This window comes from Trichosurus vulpecula, chromosome 7 (genome assembly GCF_011100635.1).
Source record: "Trichosurus vulpecula isolate mTriVul1 chromosome 7, mTriVul1.pri, whole genome shotgun sequence".
Lineage (NCBI taxonomy): Eukaryota > Metazoa > Chordata > Mammalia > Diprotodontia > Phalangeridae > Trichosurus > Trichosurus vulpecula.
This window is the reverse complement of record NC_050579.1, coordinates 270698464-270715383: the sequence shown is the minus strand read 5'-3', so window position 1 is coordinate 270715383 and position 16920 is coordinate 270698464. Positions and strand designations below refer to the sequence as shown.

The 16920-nt window shown below is 47.3% G+C and overlaps 1 protein-coding gene across 1 annotated transcript in view; it reads right to left on the bottom strand.

The window, feature by feature from the left end:
• Positions 1 to 367: 367 nt before the first annotated feature.
• The window catches only part of ITPR3 (inositol 1,4,5-trisphosphate receptor type 3), a 123062-nt gene continuing 106509 nt past the window's right edge, over positions 368 to 16920 (bottom strand). Inside the window, exons 47-58 of the mRNA XM_036767319.1 lie at positions 16415 to 16525; positions 15615 to 15807; positions 14436 to 14561; positions 13434 to 13606; positions 10569 to 10733; positions 9742 to 9934; positions 8511 to 8615; positions 7734 to 7861; positions 4721 to 4886; positions 4137 to 4297; positions 2683 to 2844; positions 368 to 1614 (exon numbers count right to left, since the gene is read on the bottom strand). Of these exons, the coding sequence (XP_036623214.1) occupies positions 1546 to 1614; positions 2683 to 2844; positions 4137 to 4297; positions 4721 to 4886; positions 7734 to 7861; positions 8511 to 8615; positions 9742 to 9934; positions 10569 to 10733; positions 13434 to 13606; positions 14436 to 14561; positions 15615 to 15807; positions 16415 to 16525 (1752 nt within the window). The 3' untranslated portion in view covers positions 368 to 1545. The remainder of the gene's footprint in view (positions 1615 to 2682; positions 2845 to 4136; positions 4298 to 4720; positions 4887 to 7733; positions 7862 to 8510; positions 8616 to 9741; positions 9935 to 10568; positions 10734 to 13433; positions 13607 to 14435; positions 14562 to 15614; positions 15808 to 16414; positions 16526 to 16920) is intronic.

Below are 16920 nucleotides of genomic sequence, written 5' to 3'. Positions count from 1 at the left end.
AGTAAAGACGAAAGGTTCATTCCTCAGCAAGACCAACTTGACATAGGTGAAAAAGTAAAACTTTACCATTGCTTTAGTCAGATTCCAGTTACTGTGTGTTTCATAATTATATGTGAGCCCTGGGGAAAACCAAACAGACCAGAGTGGGAGGTGGACATATGTAAAGACCCTTTGTTGTCCAGTGCAACATAGCCATTGTTAATACACAGTATTAACTAATATTGTTTTTAGATAGAGAGAGAGAGATTCCCAAAGTTCTCTACTTTTGCCATCTGTCAAGAACAAAATGGAAGTCAGGAAGCACATAGCTTTGTATAGGCAGGAATGTAGGATAAGGAAAGAGGAAGCAACTTGGGAGTCAGGGATTGGCTTTGAATACCAGCTTTGCTATTTATTACTAGTATTACTTAGGGAAGTCGTAACCTCTCTGGGCTTTAGTTTCTTCTCCATAACAGTTAGTTGTCTAAGTTAGATGATCGCTAAAGTCCCTTCCCATTCTAAATCTGAATAGGAATTGGAAATGACCAAGAGGTCTTTGTCAAAGATGATGGTTGGTTTTAAGTGGACCTCTTTAACAATCCCTTAAGTGCAAGTGTTGGACCAGTTAGAAAAATGTTTGAACTTGCCTTTCCTCTATCAGCTAACCTTTGACAAGTATAAGAATCCTAATTTTAAAATTTCTGTTAATTTATTTAAGGCAATTAACAAATTAGTTCTCAAGAATTCCGTAAAACATCACACCAGGAGGGCAGGAGGGTGGGGGGAGGGGGAAGCCACTCAGTCCAAACCAGCCCTTCCCAGAAAACCTCCGAGATCTGCCATTTCTACTGTAGACCAGGAGAAAATCTCTTCCAAAGGACTCAAGAAGGACTAGATTATAAGAGCAATAATTTGTCATCCATAGGTCACCCACCCACATTGTGAATATTTGGGGTGGGGGGAACTGCCTGCTTGTGACTGCCCCAGGATTCGAAGGCAGCATCCCAGAGAAAAATGATGAGGTCTACGGTGGATGAGACAACCGCGTGGGCAGGTCTGAGTCAGGATGGCGTACTTGGAAGAAGTTAAATAATGAAGCCCTAAAATGACTAGTAACAGTATTCATGCTACCTCCCCCTGAGGCATGTAGCTACCAAAATGTAGTGCCTGGAGATAAAGAGAATGACCCACTCCTAATCACCCACGTTGAGGAATAAAAATGAATTTTAAAAAGTTACTGTATTAAGGAATAAAGCTCCCAAGTGCTTTATCTTCCTCTAAGGCAGTAAGGTAAAATGACTCCTGGCGGATTTCCACAGCTTCACTTCCAGAACTGTCCACTGGACTGTCAGCTAGGAGTCTCCCTCCCCCTGTTGCTGGTCAAAGCTTCTGCCATCTGGGATCCCTGACAGTGAGGGAGCCCCTGTTGAGTATGAATCCTGGCCTAAGTGGTTGACTCAGCTGGGGCCATCCCACCACTAGGAAGCAGAGAGAGAGCCAGGGCATTTCTTTGCAGTAACGACCCTCTCAGTACAAATACTCCCCCTCTTCTGGAGAAGGGCAGTCTCAGCGACTCATGCAGTTCTGGACATCCACAAAGCCCATACGCTGTCTGCGTTTCCTTTGCTCTGTCATCTGGAATTAGATAAGACAGTTTCCATCAGGATGCTCCCCTGTGCCCTCTGTGCTCTGTGAGCCTCTGCTCAAAGAACTAGCTCTTTGATGTCTGTCTCTTTGTTACTACTGGACAAGTGGTGCCTCCTGCCCCTCCCCCTTGGACTTTCAGAAAGCTTCAGAGGTTACTAAACCCCACCTCCCCCAGGGAGGGTCACTCTCTTTCCTTTAAGCCAGTTGGTCACAAACCACAACTTTTGTGCAGCTAGGTACATCAGCTTGTGCCCAGTACCTAAAGGCACCCAGGTATATGAAAAGATGCCATCAGCTAAGTGCCCCTGCTCTAGGTTAGGCAATCTTTGAAGTTTTTGATTTATATCTTCCCGGAGAAAGGGACAGAGTGGCCCTACTTTGGAAAGAGCAGCTCTCTATTTTTAGAGTCCTTTTTTAAAATGCAAATACTCCTTGCCAGATTAATCCCTACCTGCCAAACCACCCCTACATACACACACAACACACCCCCAAGGTATCACACGGACTGCAGGATAGACATTAACAGGAAGAAGGCCTAGATCCCAACATTGTCCCTGGCTGACTTACGTTTTTGCCAGGGACCAGACCTGGCCAAATAATGAATAATGAAAGGTAATGAATAACCTTTGAAGTAAGGTTATGTGGTGGAGGAGAGTCTGTGCTTACCATATCAGTCAGCCAATAAACATCAACAATAAATATAATTGCCTATTAAATGTTAGGCACTGCATTAAGAACTGGGGATACAAAGAAGGGCAAAAAATTACAACCCCTACTCTCAAGAAACTCGGTCTAATGGAGGAGACAGCATGTAAACTACAAACAAGCTTTCTATACAGGATAATTTGGAAATAAACAGAAGGAAGTCTCTAGAATTAAAGGGGGATCAGTTCAGTGACTAGGAAGATGGACAAGGAGTGTTACACGCATGGATTGGGGCTGAGGCAGCGTAGAATTGAGACGACTCCACAAGGCTGACTTCAGAGCTCTGGTCTAAGGCTTCCCGAGGTCGGGTGATGGTGAAAAGGGGAGATCGAGACAAGGGAAATTTCTTACCTGCTCCTTGAGCTCATTGAGCTGGGAGGTGAGATGAGACACCAGTTTCATGGTGGAGTTGAGTTTGTCCTGAAGGCTCCGTATCTCATTCTGTTCTCCTTCACCTTCATTGCTGACCAGCGACATGGCTCTCATTCGAGGGAACCAGTCCAAATTCTTGTTCTGAAATAAAGAACATGCAGTATAGGGTCAGTAAGATTGGGGAAGGGGGAAACTAAGTTGGAAAGGATCCTAAAAAAGGAACTTGCTACTCTAGCCCTGCAGAGCCACTGGCCAGGGTGAATAGGCCAAGTAATTGTTGCTATCAACTCGGGTCCTTCCTGGCAGGGCTGGTTTTGTCATTAGGGGCCACAGCGCTGTATCTCTGGCAAAGCTTACTCTTAAACTGACCTTTGTTGACAGCACTTCTACCCTCACTCATGTCATGCAGCCTGAAGCCTTGCAAAAGCTGGAAGGAAAGGCTTCTTCAACAAAAACGTTGGAGGTCTTTCCTCCAGAAAAATCATGACTCAGAAGATGGACTAGCCTTAAGAGAAGGAGAGGATAGATAGGGAGAACATCACCTTTCAGACACACGTAAAATTTCAGACTGTGCACAACCACCCTTTCTCTAACCTTGCCAACTGCCTGTTAAACACCTTTCCCCTGAGGATTAAAAATTTAACATTCTGGCTCTCTTGTCCATTTATAGGCTCAGCAACCACCTGGGCTATCAGAGGAAATTGTCCTCCCCGCCACCAAGTTTCAGATCCCCTTCCTCAAGATAAAATCTCTTTTGTGAGACAGACAGACACAGCTCCTGCCACTACACAAGCCTTGGTCTTTCCAGAATAATTTTAGGGAAGGAAACCAATCAGACTTATAGGATCTGAAATCCAGCAGGTCAGCTCAGTCCCAGGGCCCCGTATGTTCTCTCTCCAGTTGGAGAGTTTAACTTAGGATAACTTTCGAAACCTGATTCCAGAGTCTGAGCCCAGCTCCAGCAGCAGGAGCCAGGAGTCAACAGTTGGTAGCATTTTCATCTACGAAAAGGATTTCTCCAGATGCTACTCCAGCTCCCCTGCTAGCCCTTTATACAGTATCTGCAGATGTCAGAGACTATAGCCCCTCCCTCATCCCCCTTCACTAACATTCTGCAAGGGGATGGTGGCGGGGGATGACTTCCTTTCCAACCCACCAGTTCAGACAGATGTGAAATTTCCCTCTAGTAAATGAATGAAGCAGACCTCCAGACCAACCAGGAACCCTGTAGCAAAAACACCTGGGATTCCAAAGACATCTGAATGGGCTGGGGCCCTCCTTGTCCTGGCCCAGAAATAGAGACAAGGCTCAGAAACAGATGTACACACAGCAGAAAGGAGCGGGCAGATGGAGCATGGCAGCCACTGATGCCCTCACTTCAAGCCAACTCCCCACCCCCACCCCGCCCCATCCCACCGTGCCCTCCTCCACACCTTAATCATCTGAGCCACATAGCTCTCTGGGCCAGTGTAGTCTGTTTTGTTCTTCACTCGCACCAGCACGATGAAATACAAGTAGTTCCACATGTTGTGCTCGTACTTGATGTGTTCTTCAAAGGACACAGTCTTGTTGTCAAACTTGTCCCTCTCCAGACCTACAAAACAGCCAGAAGAGGGTCACATAGGAAAGAGCACTGACTTTGGAATGAGAGGACCCGAGTTCAAATTCTGAACCACCTGTGTGACCTTGGGCAAGTCACTTGACTTTTCTAGTCTTCAGTTTCTTCATGTGTAAAATGAGAGCCTAGATGGCCGCTAGAGTCTTTTCTAGCTTGAAATCTCTGGTTCTTAGGCTTTTGCATGTCTGTCCCCCTCCGCACCGCCCCCCCCCCAAGAAACTGTCAAGTATATTCCCTTAATTCTTGCATGGGCAAGCCAAAACACCATACAGGATTCCTAGCCCACCCTTCCCCCCAGGAACTAGGAAAAGAACTAGTTAATATTCTGAGCCAGAATGATACGGTTCCTTCCATCCCAGCAGGCCTAGAGGCACTCCAGAAAAGAAAACACCTTCTCACCACAGATGAAGCATGTGGTCTTAAGGATTTCCTCCTTCTTCTGCTTCTCACTCCTCAGGTCAGCAAAGGTATCGATGATCACCCCAAAGATGAGGTTCAGCACAATGATGATGACGATGAAAAAGAACAAGAGGTCATAGACCACTCGGGCAGGAAATAGGGACTCCTGTTGGCAGGAAGATGATGGTGGGTGGCAGAAGAGAGACAAAGGCCAGGAGCCCCATCACCACCATCAGGACCCTCCCCCCCAACACCAGAAGCTAAGCAGTTAGGTTCTAAACTGATACAATGGGACAGGGCATCAAAGACCGGAGACCTAGAGAGTTTTGAATTCAAAATGGTGGCAAACGTCCAGCAGGCATAAGATTTGGGGGATCTGAAGATTGGGGCGGGGGAGGGGGGAGGGTAAGTTTCGGAGTAGCAGCAGAATATAAACAGCGGTTCAAGACAAGGGGCTGGGACTTCTAGTCCGGGCTAGCCTCTAACTTTCAACGCTGCCCCAGTTTCCTCCTCATTTCTAAAAGGTCAAGAACCGCTCCCTCCCAAGCAGTTTGTCTGTCAGTCAGTGGACTAGCATTTATTAAGCTCTTGCTACGTGCTGAGGACTAGGGATACACAGAAAGGCGAAACCCTCCCTGCCCTCAAGGAGCTCACATTCGGGTAGGGAAGACAACCTACACACAGCCATGTGCATACTAGATACAGGGAAGCAACCTCAGAGAGAAGGTGCTAGCAGCAAAAGGGACCAGAAAAGAACTCCCACAGGAGGGAGGATTTGAGCTAAGTCTTGAAAGCGAGGCAGCAAGTGAAGGTGAGGAGGGAGAGCATTTCAGGCATGGGAAATAGCCAACGACTTGACTGGGGGAAGAGAGGTGCTGACAATGGCTCACGTGTCTATAGCGCTGAGAGTTTACAAATGCTTTACATACATCATCTCTCTGGATCCTTACCAAAAAAAAAAAATCCCAGTGAATTATGATCATCCCCCTTTTACAGATGAGAAACTGGAGCCCAGAGAGGTGAGGTGATTTGCCTAAGGTCACACAACTGCTCGTTGTATGAGGCTGGATTCAAACTCAGTTTTGTTCTACAGAGTTATAGGCCTGGAATCAGGAGATGGGAGTATCTAATGCGAGGAACAGCACGGACAGTGTTGATGCAACATATGTGGAAAGAAGTAAAGATTAAGAAGCCTGGAAAGGTAAGATGGGGCGAGGGCTTTAAAAACCAAACAGGATTTTGTATTTGATCTTGGAAAGTAATAGGAAGCCACTGGAACGTATTGAAGGGATGTGTGGGGTGGTGTGGTAACATGGTCAGACCAGCACTCTAGGAAGATCTCTGTGGTAGCTAAGTGGAGGATGGATTGGGAGAAACCTGGAGGTAGGAAGATCAGTCAGAAGGTTATTGCAATAGTCTAGGCAAGAAGTAATGAGGACTTGCACCAGGTGTCAGCCACTAGGCCCCAGAGTCCCAAAGCAATTAGAATTCAGGCTTGGTCTCCTGAGGCCTGCTGCTCTAGCCATCAGAAGCCAGCCAGGTTGTAATCCATGTTGCTGGGGCTCCAAGGATTGTGATAAATGCTGAGGGACATATCCCGGGGGGCGGTAATGGCCAACCAACTCTTAATTTCTCTTCATTAATATAAGAGATTAGGTTTTGGGTACTTTAAAACAGCAGGTTATCCAAAGAATCATTTCCATTTTGGTTTGGTGTGGTTTTTCTACTTACACATAAAGTTGGTTACTTCTAATATCCTTGGAATTCACTACATGTCAGATTATATAATGAAGATTTGACTCGACTTTCCTATCCTACCCTGCCTGTCCCAATGCTTTATGTCTGACAGGGTCAGTCTTAGTTCTCAGCCAAATCTGCCTAAGCAAAGTTATCTGTTCTCCTTCTACAGAAAGATCCCTCTTTCAGACCCTCCCCATTAAGTTCGGCTTATTAAAAGCCTTCTCTTTCGGCCCTTGCAGGACAAAGGTAGAGATGAGTTGTGATGATGCCAATGGGTCCTTCCCTGGGGACATTAAATCAATCCAACAGGGAAGTCGAAGACAAAAAAAGGAAAAGAGGCCCCAAAAGCACCAAAATATTCATTGCAGCACTTTTTGTGGTAGCAAAGAACTGGAAACAAAGCAGATGCCCAAAGTCTGAGGAATGGCTGAACAAATTGTGGTCCATGAATGGAATGGAGTTATTTACTGGGCCTGAAGGAAAGATGCATATGATAAATACAGAGGAGCAAGGAAAGGTTTATATGAACTGATGCAAGGTGGGGTAAACAGAGGCAGGAAAACAAACACAAGAGGACCACACCGATGTAATTGGAAGGAACAGAAGGCTGCAAAATTATAATGACCAAGCTTGGTCCCAAAGAAGACACACGGGAAAGCACGTCCCCCTGGTTCTCTGCAGAAATGGGGGACCACCGGTGTGGAATAATGCATCTGACCTCAGAATGTTTTTTATATTGGCTAGTTAGTTCTGTATCAGTTAATTCCTCAGGCCTAGAAAATAACTCCATTCCATTTGGTCCATTCATGGACCAAATTTGTCTAGCCACTCCTCAGACTTTGGGCATCTACTTTGTTTCCAGTTCCTTGCTGCTACAAGATATTGGTTATATTTGTTAGTATATTGGAAATGTTTTCTTTCTCTCTCTCTTTTTTCTTTCTTTCTTTCCTTCTTTGTTTCTTTTTATGTTTGATCCATCTTTTCCTTTTAAAAATTCTTTATTATAAGGGACGGCTCTCTGGAAGTGAGGAGAGGGATGCACTAGGAAACGTAAGATGTTGTAAGAACAAAAGGTATTGATTAAAAAAATTTGTTTTAAAGAATCAGAAAGCAAGAGTGATCCCATTGGAAGGAAGGTTGGGGAACTAGTGGGGAGCCCATGGGTGCAGCATCTTCTTTCTAAGGATGGGAATCTGGAGAGGGATTAGGTCAGGAGACAGTGGGAATACCCTGGTGGAGCCTGGAGGGGAGGGGAAGAAGGAAAATGGCTCACATCTTTGGATGGCTTTCGCAGAATGTCCCCCACGCCCCCGCCATTTCGAAGTCCGTGGTTCATGACAGTAACTATGCACATCAGCAGTGTGTCACAGGCTCGCTCTGTGCTGTCTTCATCGTCATCCTCTGGAATCACAGTTAAATTGTATGCCCATGAATGGAAGTGGGGGCCTCCCTGATCCCTCATGGTTCCGAGTTTACTGGGGAGTGGAGGGGGGAGGTCACGTGAATACAACACTTACAGTTTACAAAATGCTTTATATCTCTTATCTCTTTGGAGCCTCACAAAAACCCTATGAATTAGGATCACACCCATTTTACAGAGGAGGAAACTGGAACTCAGACAGGCTAAGTGGTTAGCCCAGGGTCACACAGCTTGTAAAGCCAAATTCTAACTCAGTTTGGCTCTGTAGAGTGCTGGGCCTGGAGTCAGAAAGACTTGAGTTCAAATCCAGATTCAGACACTTGCCTAGTTATGTGACCCTGGGCTTAACTTAACATCGGCCTTATTTCCTTCACCCATAAGGTGAGGATAAGAACAGCATCCATTTCCTGGGGTGGTTGTGAAGAGCGAAGGAGATATCTGTAAAGCATTTAGCACATAGTGCCTGGCATACTGCAGGTGCTTAATAAATGCTTATTCCTTTTCCTTCCTCCCCCCCACCCACTACCCCAGTGTTCCCAAGCACCAACCCCCAATCCCAACCCATCCCCAAACTCCATACCACCCTGTGCCAGTTATATTTGGTTTCCATTACAGTCGCACTTCCTTTACCTTCCCGAATTTCAGGCACTGTGATGTCAGAGGAACAGCCGATCTTGTCTCCACTACAAGTGTCCATGAATGCCGCAGCGCTGTGGGGCATTCCCAGGGGGCTGGCTGGAGAGGAGAGAGACAATGGAGGCTCATGGATGCAGCATGGAGACATTCTGAAAGTCACTCTATGGCCCTGCTGTTAGCGGGGACTCACTGCTATGAATTGGACTTCTGACACCTTGGTGGAAAGTGGAGTTGTGGAGGCGGGGTAGGAAAAGCTTCAAAAGGGCAGAACATGAAGACTCCATCTGCTGGTCCATGATAATTGGTAGGGATAGGGTACTTCTGACCTCCTCCTGTCCTTCCCCAAACTGAAGGAGGACTGGCCCAAGGGCTGGAGACCTCAGATAGCCTTTTCAGATGTCAGAGAACTGAGCACCACAAGAAAGTTGGCTCTGTTTAAGGATCAGGGAGATCTGAGAACTCCCATCCCATTCCAGGGGACAGGCTGCCTGGGGCAAGGGTATCATTTTTCCCATGGGACCAACAGGGAGAGAAATAAACCTAGAGAGCTACAGTGATGTGACCAAAATTAGACAGTGAGGAGAGGGCAGAAGCAGGAGCATCAGTCTCTAGGGCAAAGACCCTCAGCCTTTTTTCTGTCATGGACCCCTTTGGCAGTCTGGTGTAACCTATGGACCCCTTCTCAGAATAATGCTCACAGAATAAAAACATAGGATTGTAAAAGAAACCAATTATATTGAAATATGGTTTTCAAAATAATCTTTGAAAAAAGTTCATGGACCCCAGGTTAAGACCCCTTGCCCTAGTCCTGTGCTCTCTGCTACACTTGGATTTGCAACCATGAGCACTGTACCTAGGGTGGAGTGACTGGGGCCTTGTCCCGAGTCAAGGAATTTGGAGGGTACTGACAACACAGTCCCAAAGGGTCTTTTCCCCCTGCTTCCCCTGCCCCTGTGGTAGCCAAAGCATGTCTTCATCATACCAGGAGAACTTCCTCCTCCTCTAAAACACCGCAGGTGAGCTTGTACCACTCACCCCACCCACTGGGGGAGGAACTGTCAGTTACGTCTCTGGCTGCCGCCAAGTGACCCGCTCCATGGCCACGCTTTGCCAACTTTAGAGTATTATATAAACGTTAGCTATCAGCAGACACTACTCCACTGAGGACGGAGCGGCCTGTGAGGAAGAGCCCAGGACAGGACAGCCCGTGGGAACGCGCAGAGACCTTTGGACTTGTTATCGGGCAGCCGGTCCACCTCGAGGATGAAGTCGTCCTTGAGGAAGAGGAAGCCGACGATGGAGAAGAGGTAGACCAGGATGAGGGCGAGCAGGGCAGTGAGCAGGATGGAGCGCCCATTTCGGGTCACGCTCTTGATAACGTTGAACAAGGTCTCTTCGCGATAGATTAGGTCGAAGAGCTGGAAGGGGCAGAAGCATCGGACTGGGACAGCTGTTTCAGCCTGGAGATACACACTCTCCCCACCTAGGACCAACCCTCTGGAATAAGTCTGGAGTCACTTCAAAAGACATTCCATTTGGTTAAAGTAGAACCTAGGGACAGCTGGGCGGCGCAGTGAGCAGAACACCGGCCCTGGAGTCAGGAAGACCTGAATTCAAATCCGGCCTCACACACTCGACACACTTACTAGCTGTGTGACCTTGGGCAAGTCACTTAACCCCAATTGCCCTGCCTTCCCCCCCCCCCAAAAAAACCAGTAGAACCTAACGGGCAGCAAAGGTTGGCCTAGAACCAGCTTCTTGACCCTAGTCCAAGGGCTCTTTTTTTCTATGTTGTTCCCTTTTCAGGAACACTGGGACAGCAGAAATAGACAGTCAGATATGCTGTGCCTTGTTAATTGTGACCTTGAGAAATTCAGTCCTAAGTCCTGAGGATGCCCGGCACAGAAAACCAGTGTCTATAATGGGACCCCTAGAGACTTCTCAATTCACAGCTCTACCCTTTCTCAAAATTCCCTCTCCAGAACCCATCTTTGCACTGTCCCCTTGTCTCCCCCCTGCCCCGCCCATTGGCCCATCCACCATCGCTCATACCAGGATGCTGTAGAAGAGCTCATGGGCAAAGATGCCGAGCACGCTTGTGAGGATATAGCCGACGTGGTACAGGAACTCCATGTCCATCACCATGGCTTTATAGCCCCTGATGAAGGTGCCTCGGTTGCCCACAAAGCTCACCACAAATACGATCTTGTTGGTCAACTGGGAAAAAAGCAAAAGAAAGACGAGTGATGGACGAGGCACCAGGAGCAGCGTAGCAAGAGTAGGGAAGGGATAGAAGAGGATAGTGGGTGTTGGGAATATAACCCCAAAGAGGTCAAAGATAGAAAGGCCCCATATGCAACGAAATATTTATAGCAGCACTTTTTGTGGTAGGAAAAACATGGAAAACAAAATAGATACCCAAAAACTAAGGAAATGCTAAACAAGTTTTGGTTCATTAATATAATGTAATATAATGTAAACAAAAAACCAACAATTTTAAAAACTGAACATCATGTAATTATAATGGCCAAGGTTGGCCCCAAATGAGAGATGAGAAAATGTATCTCTTGGTCCCTTCTTTGTGAGACTGTGGGTACAAAACATTACATACATGTCAGACTCTGTTACTGTATTAGCTAATGAACTGTTTTCTCTTGTATTCTATCCTATCATTTTATACAAAGGGATTGATCTTTGGGTAGATGAGGGATATATTTGGAAATGAAGATAACATAAAACAAAAGGTATCATTTTTTTTTGAGAGGGCAGCAGGATGGGTGAAAGAACTCCTTTCTACGTGAACCATTCCTGGGATCTTTTTTTCATAAAAGCAGAGTTTGCTTTCCCTCAGTACCATATTTCCCTGTCTAGGTTAGAGGATTGGGCCTAAATGACCCAGTATTGACACAAGCACAACTCAGCCAGGAAGAATTTGAAGAGTCCAGGCAGGGATTTCTCTCATAACGATCTCCAAAAGGGTTTCCGCCTTGGACTCCTGAGCAGTAAGCATGGGCTAGTCAGGACAAGGAATCATTATCTATGGCCCCAAGTACTGAAGTGTGCCCCCTCATGAGTGTCAAGCCTGAAAAATCCCTAGTCAACTAGTTTTATCCTCTATGGAAAAAATCAGAATGTGGACAAGCAAGTACAGGGAACAGAAAAAGGAGAAAGTCAACATTCCCAAAATCTGCTCCTGCCTTCTAGATTCAGCCATGATCCCTATCCCAGGGCCTGTCCGTGTAGATAAGGAGGGGCTTGGAGACAAGGGATGAAAACAGGCAGGAGAGACACTGTCATGTAATGTTAGAGTTGACAGGAACTTCAGGGGCCATCAGGTCTGGACCGCACCATATTACAGGTGAAAAAAATTAATACATTTTTTTTGGTGGGGGGAAGGCAAGGCAATTGGGGTTAAGTGACTTGCCCAAGGTCACACAGCTAGTAAGTGTCAAGTGTCTGAGGCCGCATTTGAACTCAGGTCCTCCTCCTGACTAAAGGGCTGGTGCTCTATTCACTGCACCACTGAGCTGCCCCCCCCCACCACCAAATTAATACTGATAGAAAAGGATATTTCTTGCCCGAGATCATGTAGCCAGTAAATGGCGAAACCTTAACTCAAACGCAGGTCTCCTTATTCCACGTTCAGTGGTTTTACCATTGTACTGTAAGCTAAGCTTTGAAACTCCAGCTTCGATAAAGCAAGAGACATAATGGAAGGGGACCGAGGGTTCTTCTTGCGAGGGAGTGACATCATGGTGCCCTTGTTATCATTATTAGAAAGCCACATCAAAAAACATCAACGAAAATCTTCAAAGAAAAAAAGAAGTAAGCTGGCTGTAGGTCAGATGGCTTGGAAAGCAAAGGTGGCGATGCGATCCGTGATAGTAAGATCCCTCACCCCCACCCACTGCGCCCCTTCAGAGTTATGGCTTGGGAGGCGGCTGGCTGGCTCAGTGGATTCAGTGCTGGGCTCAGAGTTGGGAAACCTAGTGACTGTGTGATCCTGGGCGAGTCACTCGCCAGTCAGTCGGTCGAGAAACACTTTTTTATGCCCCTACTATGCACCAAGCACTGTTTTAAGTGCTAGGGATGAAAAGGAAAGGTAAAAGATGGCCCCTCTTCTTGAGGAGCTCACAATCTGATGGCAGAGAAAACGACCAACAGCTATGTACAAATAAGACAGATACAGGATCAATTAGAGATGATCAGCAAAGGAGAATTAAGGGGAAAGGCTTCCTGTACAAGGTAGAATTGTAGCTGAGACTTGAAGGAAGCTTAACCTCATTCTGCCTCAGTTTCCTCATCTGTGAAATAGGATAATCATAGCACCTACCTGAAAGGGTTATTGTGAGGATCCGATTAAATATGTGTGTGTGTGTGTTATACACATACGCATACACACACACATAGGGATACATGTGTACACAGAGATACATACACATGTAAAAATGCAATTCTATATAATCATATGTAATATTTTATATGATATATTACATTCTGTTTTATGTATTATAGCTTATGGTTATATATTATGCATCTTTATACAAATACAAATATATTGCATATATTATATATACTTTATTATATGTCAATATTTATTAATATATTATATCATTTAATCTTTATTGTAATTATAATATAATATGGAATATTAGCGTTATATTATTCTATTATATATAATGAATAGTGATTTATAAAAAGACTTTCCAGGCTATCTTTTTGCAGGGTGTTCTGGGACATTTTTAGGCTTTGATAGCTTGGAGAGTTTACAACTGCACTGACTCAGGGAAGACCCTGTGTAAACACTAGCATTAGCAGCAGTAGTACTGCTAACATTCTGGCACTCCACTCCCTATCTCCCGCACCGCCCCTGAGGTGGCTACGGGACAGCAGCTGGCACTGTGCCCCGTGACTCACATTGAGGGCCCCCAAGATGTTGAGGGTAGGCCCGATGCCCAGGTAATAGATGGAGCGTAGGATGAGGGCCACGATGACCGGCCGGATGCTGTAGCGCCTGGTGAACAGAGCCACGATGGAGAAGCACACCAGAAGCCAGAAGAGCAAAGAGATGAGTGGAGAGCCCAGCACACCTAGAGGGAAGGGAAAGGCAGAAGGTGAATGGGATCCCTCCCCAAGCTTCGCTGCCCAACTCAGGACCTTCCAGCTCATCCCGATTTAGAAGGTCTTGAAGGCAGCAGCATCCCCCTGGGGTATCTTGAACTGGACTGAGAGTCACAGAATCCCAGTCTCAGAGGTGAAGAGACCTTGGAGGCCTAGATCTGGTCTGATATCTACCTGGACACAAATCCCTTGGACAACATCCCTGACACTGGGGCCCTCCCAGGAACCCCCCATAACAGGCCTATATTCTACTTCTGCCTTCACTCTCAGGATCAGTTTCTCCACCTGTAAAACCAAAACCATCCCCACCTCTCCCTTTCTCCTGCCTCCCCTACTCACATGTCACCATGGAGTCTCAATGTTAATGTCCCCAATCAGAATGGGAGCTTCCTGAGGACAGGAACCTACAGTATCTCCTGCTCCCTCTGTTTTAATTGTGACTTAGAGTCAAGGAGATCTCGCTTCCAATCTACCTCAGATACTTTCAGTGTGACCCTAGGCAAGTCATGCCTCAGTTTCCTCAGCTGTAAAACAAGAGAGCTGGATTCCACGGCCTCTGAGGTGCCTTCCTACTCTAAATCTAGGGTCCTATGACTGACTGCACCCCCGTGCCCAGCAGAACTCTGCTCAGAGGGTATGCTCAGTACCAGGGGTCCAAGGAATGCGTTACAAGTGATGCTGTCCCCATCACCCTCTCTGGGAGGGCAGGAGGGTAGCAATATCCTCCTCTCCCATAAGTCTCTGTTTAGAGGCCCGAGAAGCCCCAGGCCTCAGCCTCCCTCCCGAGGCTGTCCTCACCTGTGGAGGCACCCTCCACATACGGGTAGAAGAAGGCTATAATGATGTTGATGAAAACGGCAAGGTTGAAGGATATGGTGCCCCACAGGGTCATTCGTCGAGAAAACCAGTAGATCAGAGGCATGCCTGGCAGTGATAGATGAGAGGACAAAGAGCAGCCTTGAGTATTAGGATGGGAGTGGAGAAGGGAAGCCCCTCCTGGATCACTGCCTTGTTGGGGCAGAGGGACTTGCTTAGCACAACAAAACGATGAGCTACGCCGTGCAGGGTTACCCAAGATGGATGAGCTACGCCATGCAGGGCGATGGACGGTTCTGACACAAGGCGATCCAGTGGAGAAGGAAATGGTGAACCACTCTAGGATCTTTGCCAAGATAACCCCATGGACAGAAGAGCCTGGCATGCTCTGGTCCACGGGATCAGGCGGAGTCAGACATGACTAAACAACCGAGCAGGGACGCAGAGAAGCCAGCTTGAACAAGCGAGCACCTGCTTGGTCTGGGGAAGTCTAACAGCTCAGGCCCCATCAAAGGTTGAAGGGACATCAGTCTTAACTCCTTCGGGGAAGCCGCCTTGTTTCTGCATAAATGGTATGGGGGGGTCTATGCTTGGGTGGTTATACATGGTCAACAAGGTATAAAAATTTTGTTTTCTTTAAAAAGAATGGGGGCAGCTAGGTAGTGCAGTGGAGAAAGTGCTGCCCCTGGAATCAGGCTGACCTGAGTTCAAATCCAGCCTCAGACACTTACTAGCTGTGTGACCCTGGGTAAGTCACTTAACCCCGATTACCTCCAGAAGAAAAGAGACAATTACATTGCCAGCCCCAGGTTAAGTGTGCCTGATCTCCCATTTAATATACGCCCTTCACCCATTGCCAGCCTCAGTATTTCTACTCCCCCTCCACAAAAACCCCCTTTCCAAGCCTTCATTCACACTGCAGTATAAATGGCTGATAACAGCTTAAGAGTACTCCTACATCAGCTTTGCCCTTTCAGGTTCCAAAGGAGGAAGACAATTCCAAAGGCGAACTTTCCAGCCATGGCCAACAGATAGTGGACGATTTTTCTTTTTCTTTTTTTTTTTTTAAGGCATCAGGTGCACCATTTGGGCTGTCAGCTATTCTAGCTCTCTCTAAGGCAAGCCCTGACCCCTCATGCCCATTTCCTCCCCAGCCCTCACTTCGAAGTTTCCTCTGCCACTCCATCTCGTTGTGCAAGAAGGAAGACTGGTCAAAAAAGTCGCTGACTTTGCTGCCCTGTTCATCCTGCTCCGTGGTGGTGAAGAGCCGATGCTTGGTCTCCTCGGTCAGAAATTCGCAGATGCTAGGCACCGGAAACACGATCTGCTCCATGCTCCTGTCCTGTCGAACAATCTGGGCAGGAAAACAGGGCCGTGCTGGAGGTGGGGGGACCGAGAGGGGCATGGGAGGGTGGGGAGAGAGAAGCAAAGACTGCACCCCAGGGAGACACACACACACCACAGCCACAAACACTGAGTCATACACCTGCTGAATCACACACTGACTCGGAGAGACACGCTTGTTGGATGCTGAATCATACACCTGTGCTCATCTACACATGCTGAATCAGAGAGTGACACACGTGTGCGGGCACGATGAATCACACAACCCTTCACGTCCTTTTGCTTTCACATGACTCCCAAGAAGCCAGGTTTGATGGCTCTGCTGCCCTGCACCAATGCCACTGACCAGAGGGTGATGGTGTTGGGGGGGCAGCGAGACCTGGCTCTGGAGTCAGGGAACCTGAGTTCAAATCCCATCTCTGATGCTTATTACCTGTGTGACCTTGGGTAAGTCACTGAACTTCCTTGGGACCTCGGTTTCCTCATCTGTAAAATGAGGCAGTTGGGCTGGAAGGCCTCTGAGGGCCCTTCAGCTCTACTGTCATCTTTCTATCTCTGTGATTCTCCCCCCCACACACACTCCAGGCCCTTTCCCCTTCCCAAGGAAGGTCTCCCACCTCAATCTGGGATGTGTGGTTCTCGTAGTAGGCCAGAGGGTCCTCTTCCTCTGCCTGCACGGGCACTGACGACTTCAGCATTTGGGACAACTGTTTGTTGTTGAGGCTGAGCTGTGGAGTGATGCCAGGGGTTAGCCAAAGGGAAGGACCCCTAACCTATATGGATTACAACCCCACCTCGGACCCTGAGCCAAGCTTGTCTGGACCAGCGTCCTAATCCTAAGGCCTCAAAGCCCAGCCCAGATCCTAACCTAGGCTCCAGCCCTTGGAGTTTACAGTATAAAGAGTCCCTCAAGAGGAGAAAGCAGAGAAAAGAGAAAGGATGGGAGAGAAAAGAAAGGATAAGGGAGAGAAAGGAGAGGGCGATAACGGAAATGAGAAACAGAAGAAGAAGAAAGAAGGAGACAGAGGAGAGTGGGAGGGAGGAGAAGGAAAGAAGGGGCGGGGAGAGAAAGAGGCAAAAGGAGAAGTAAAGAGTGGGAGAGGAGAGAAAGGGAGAGATAGGG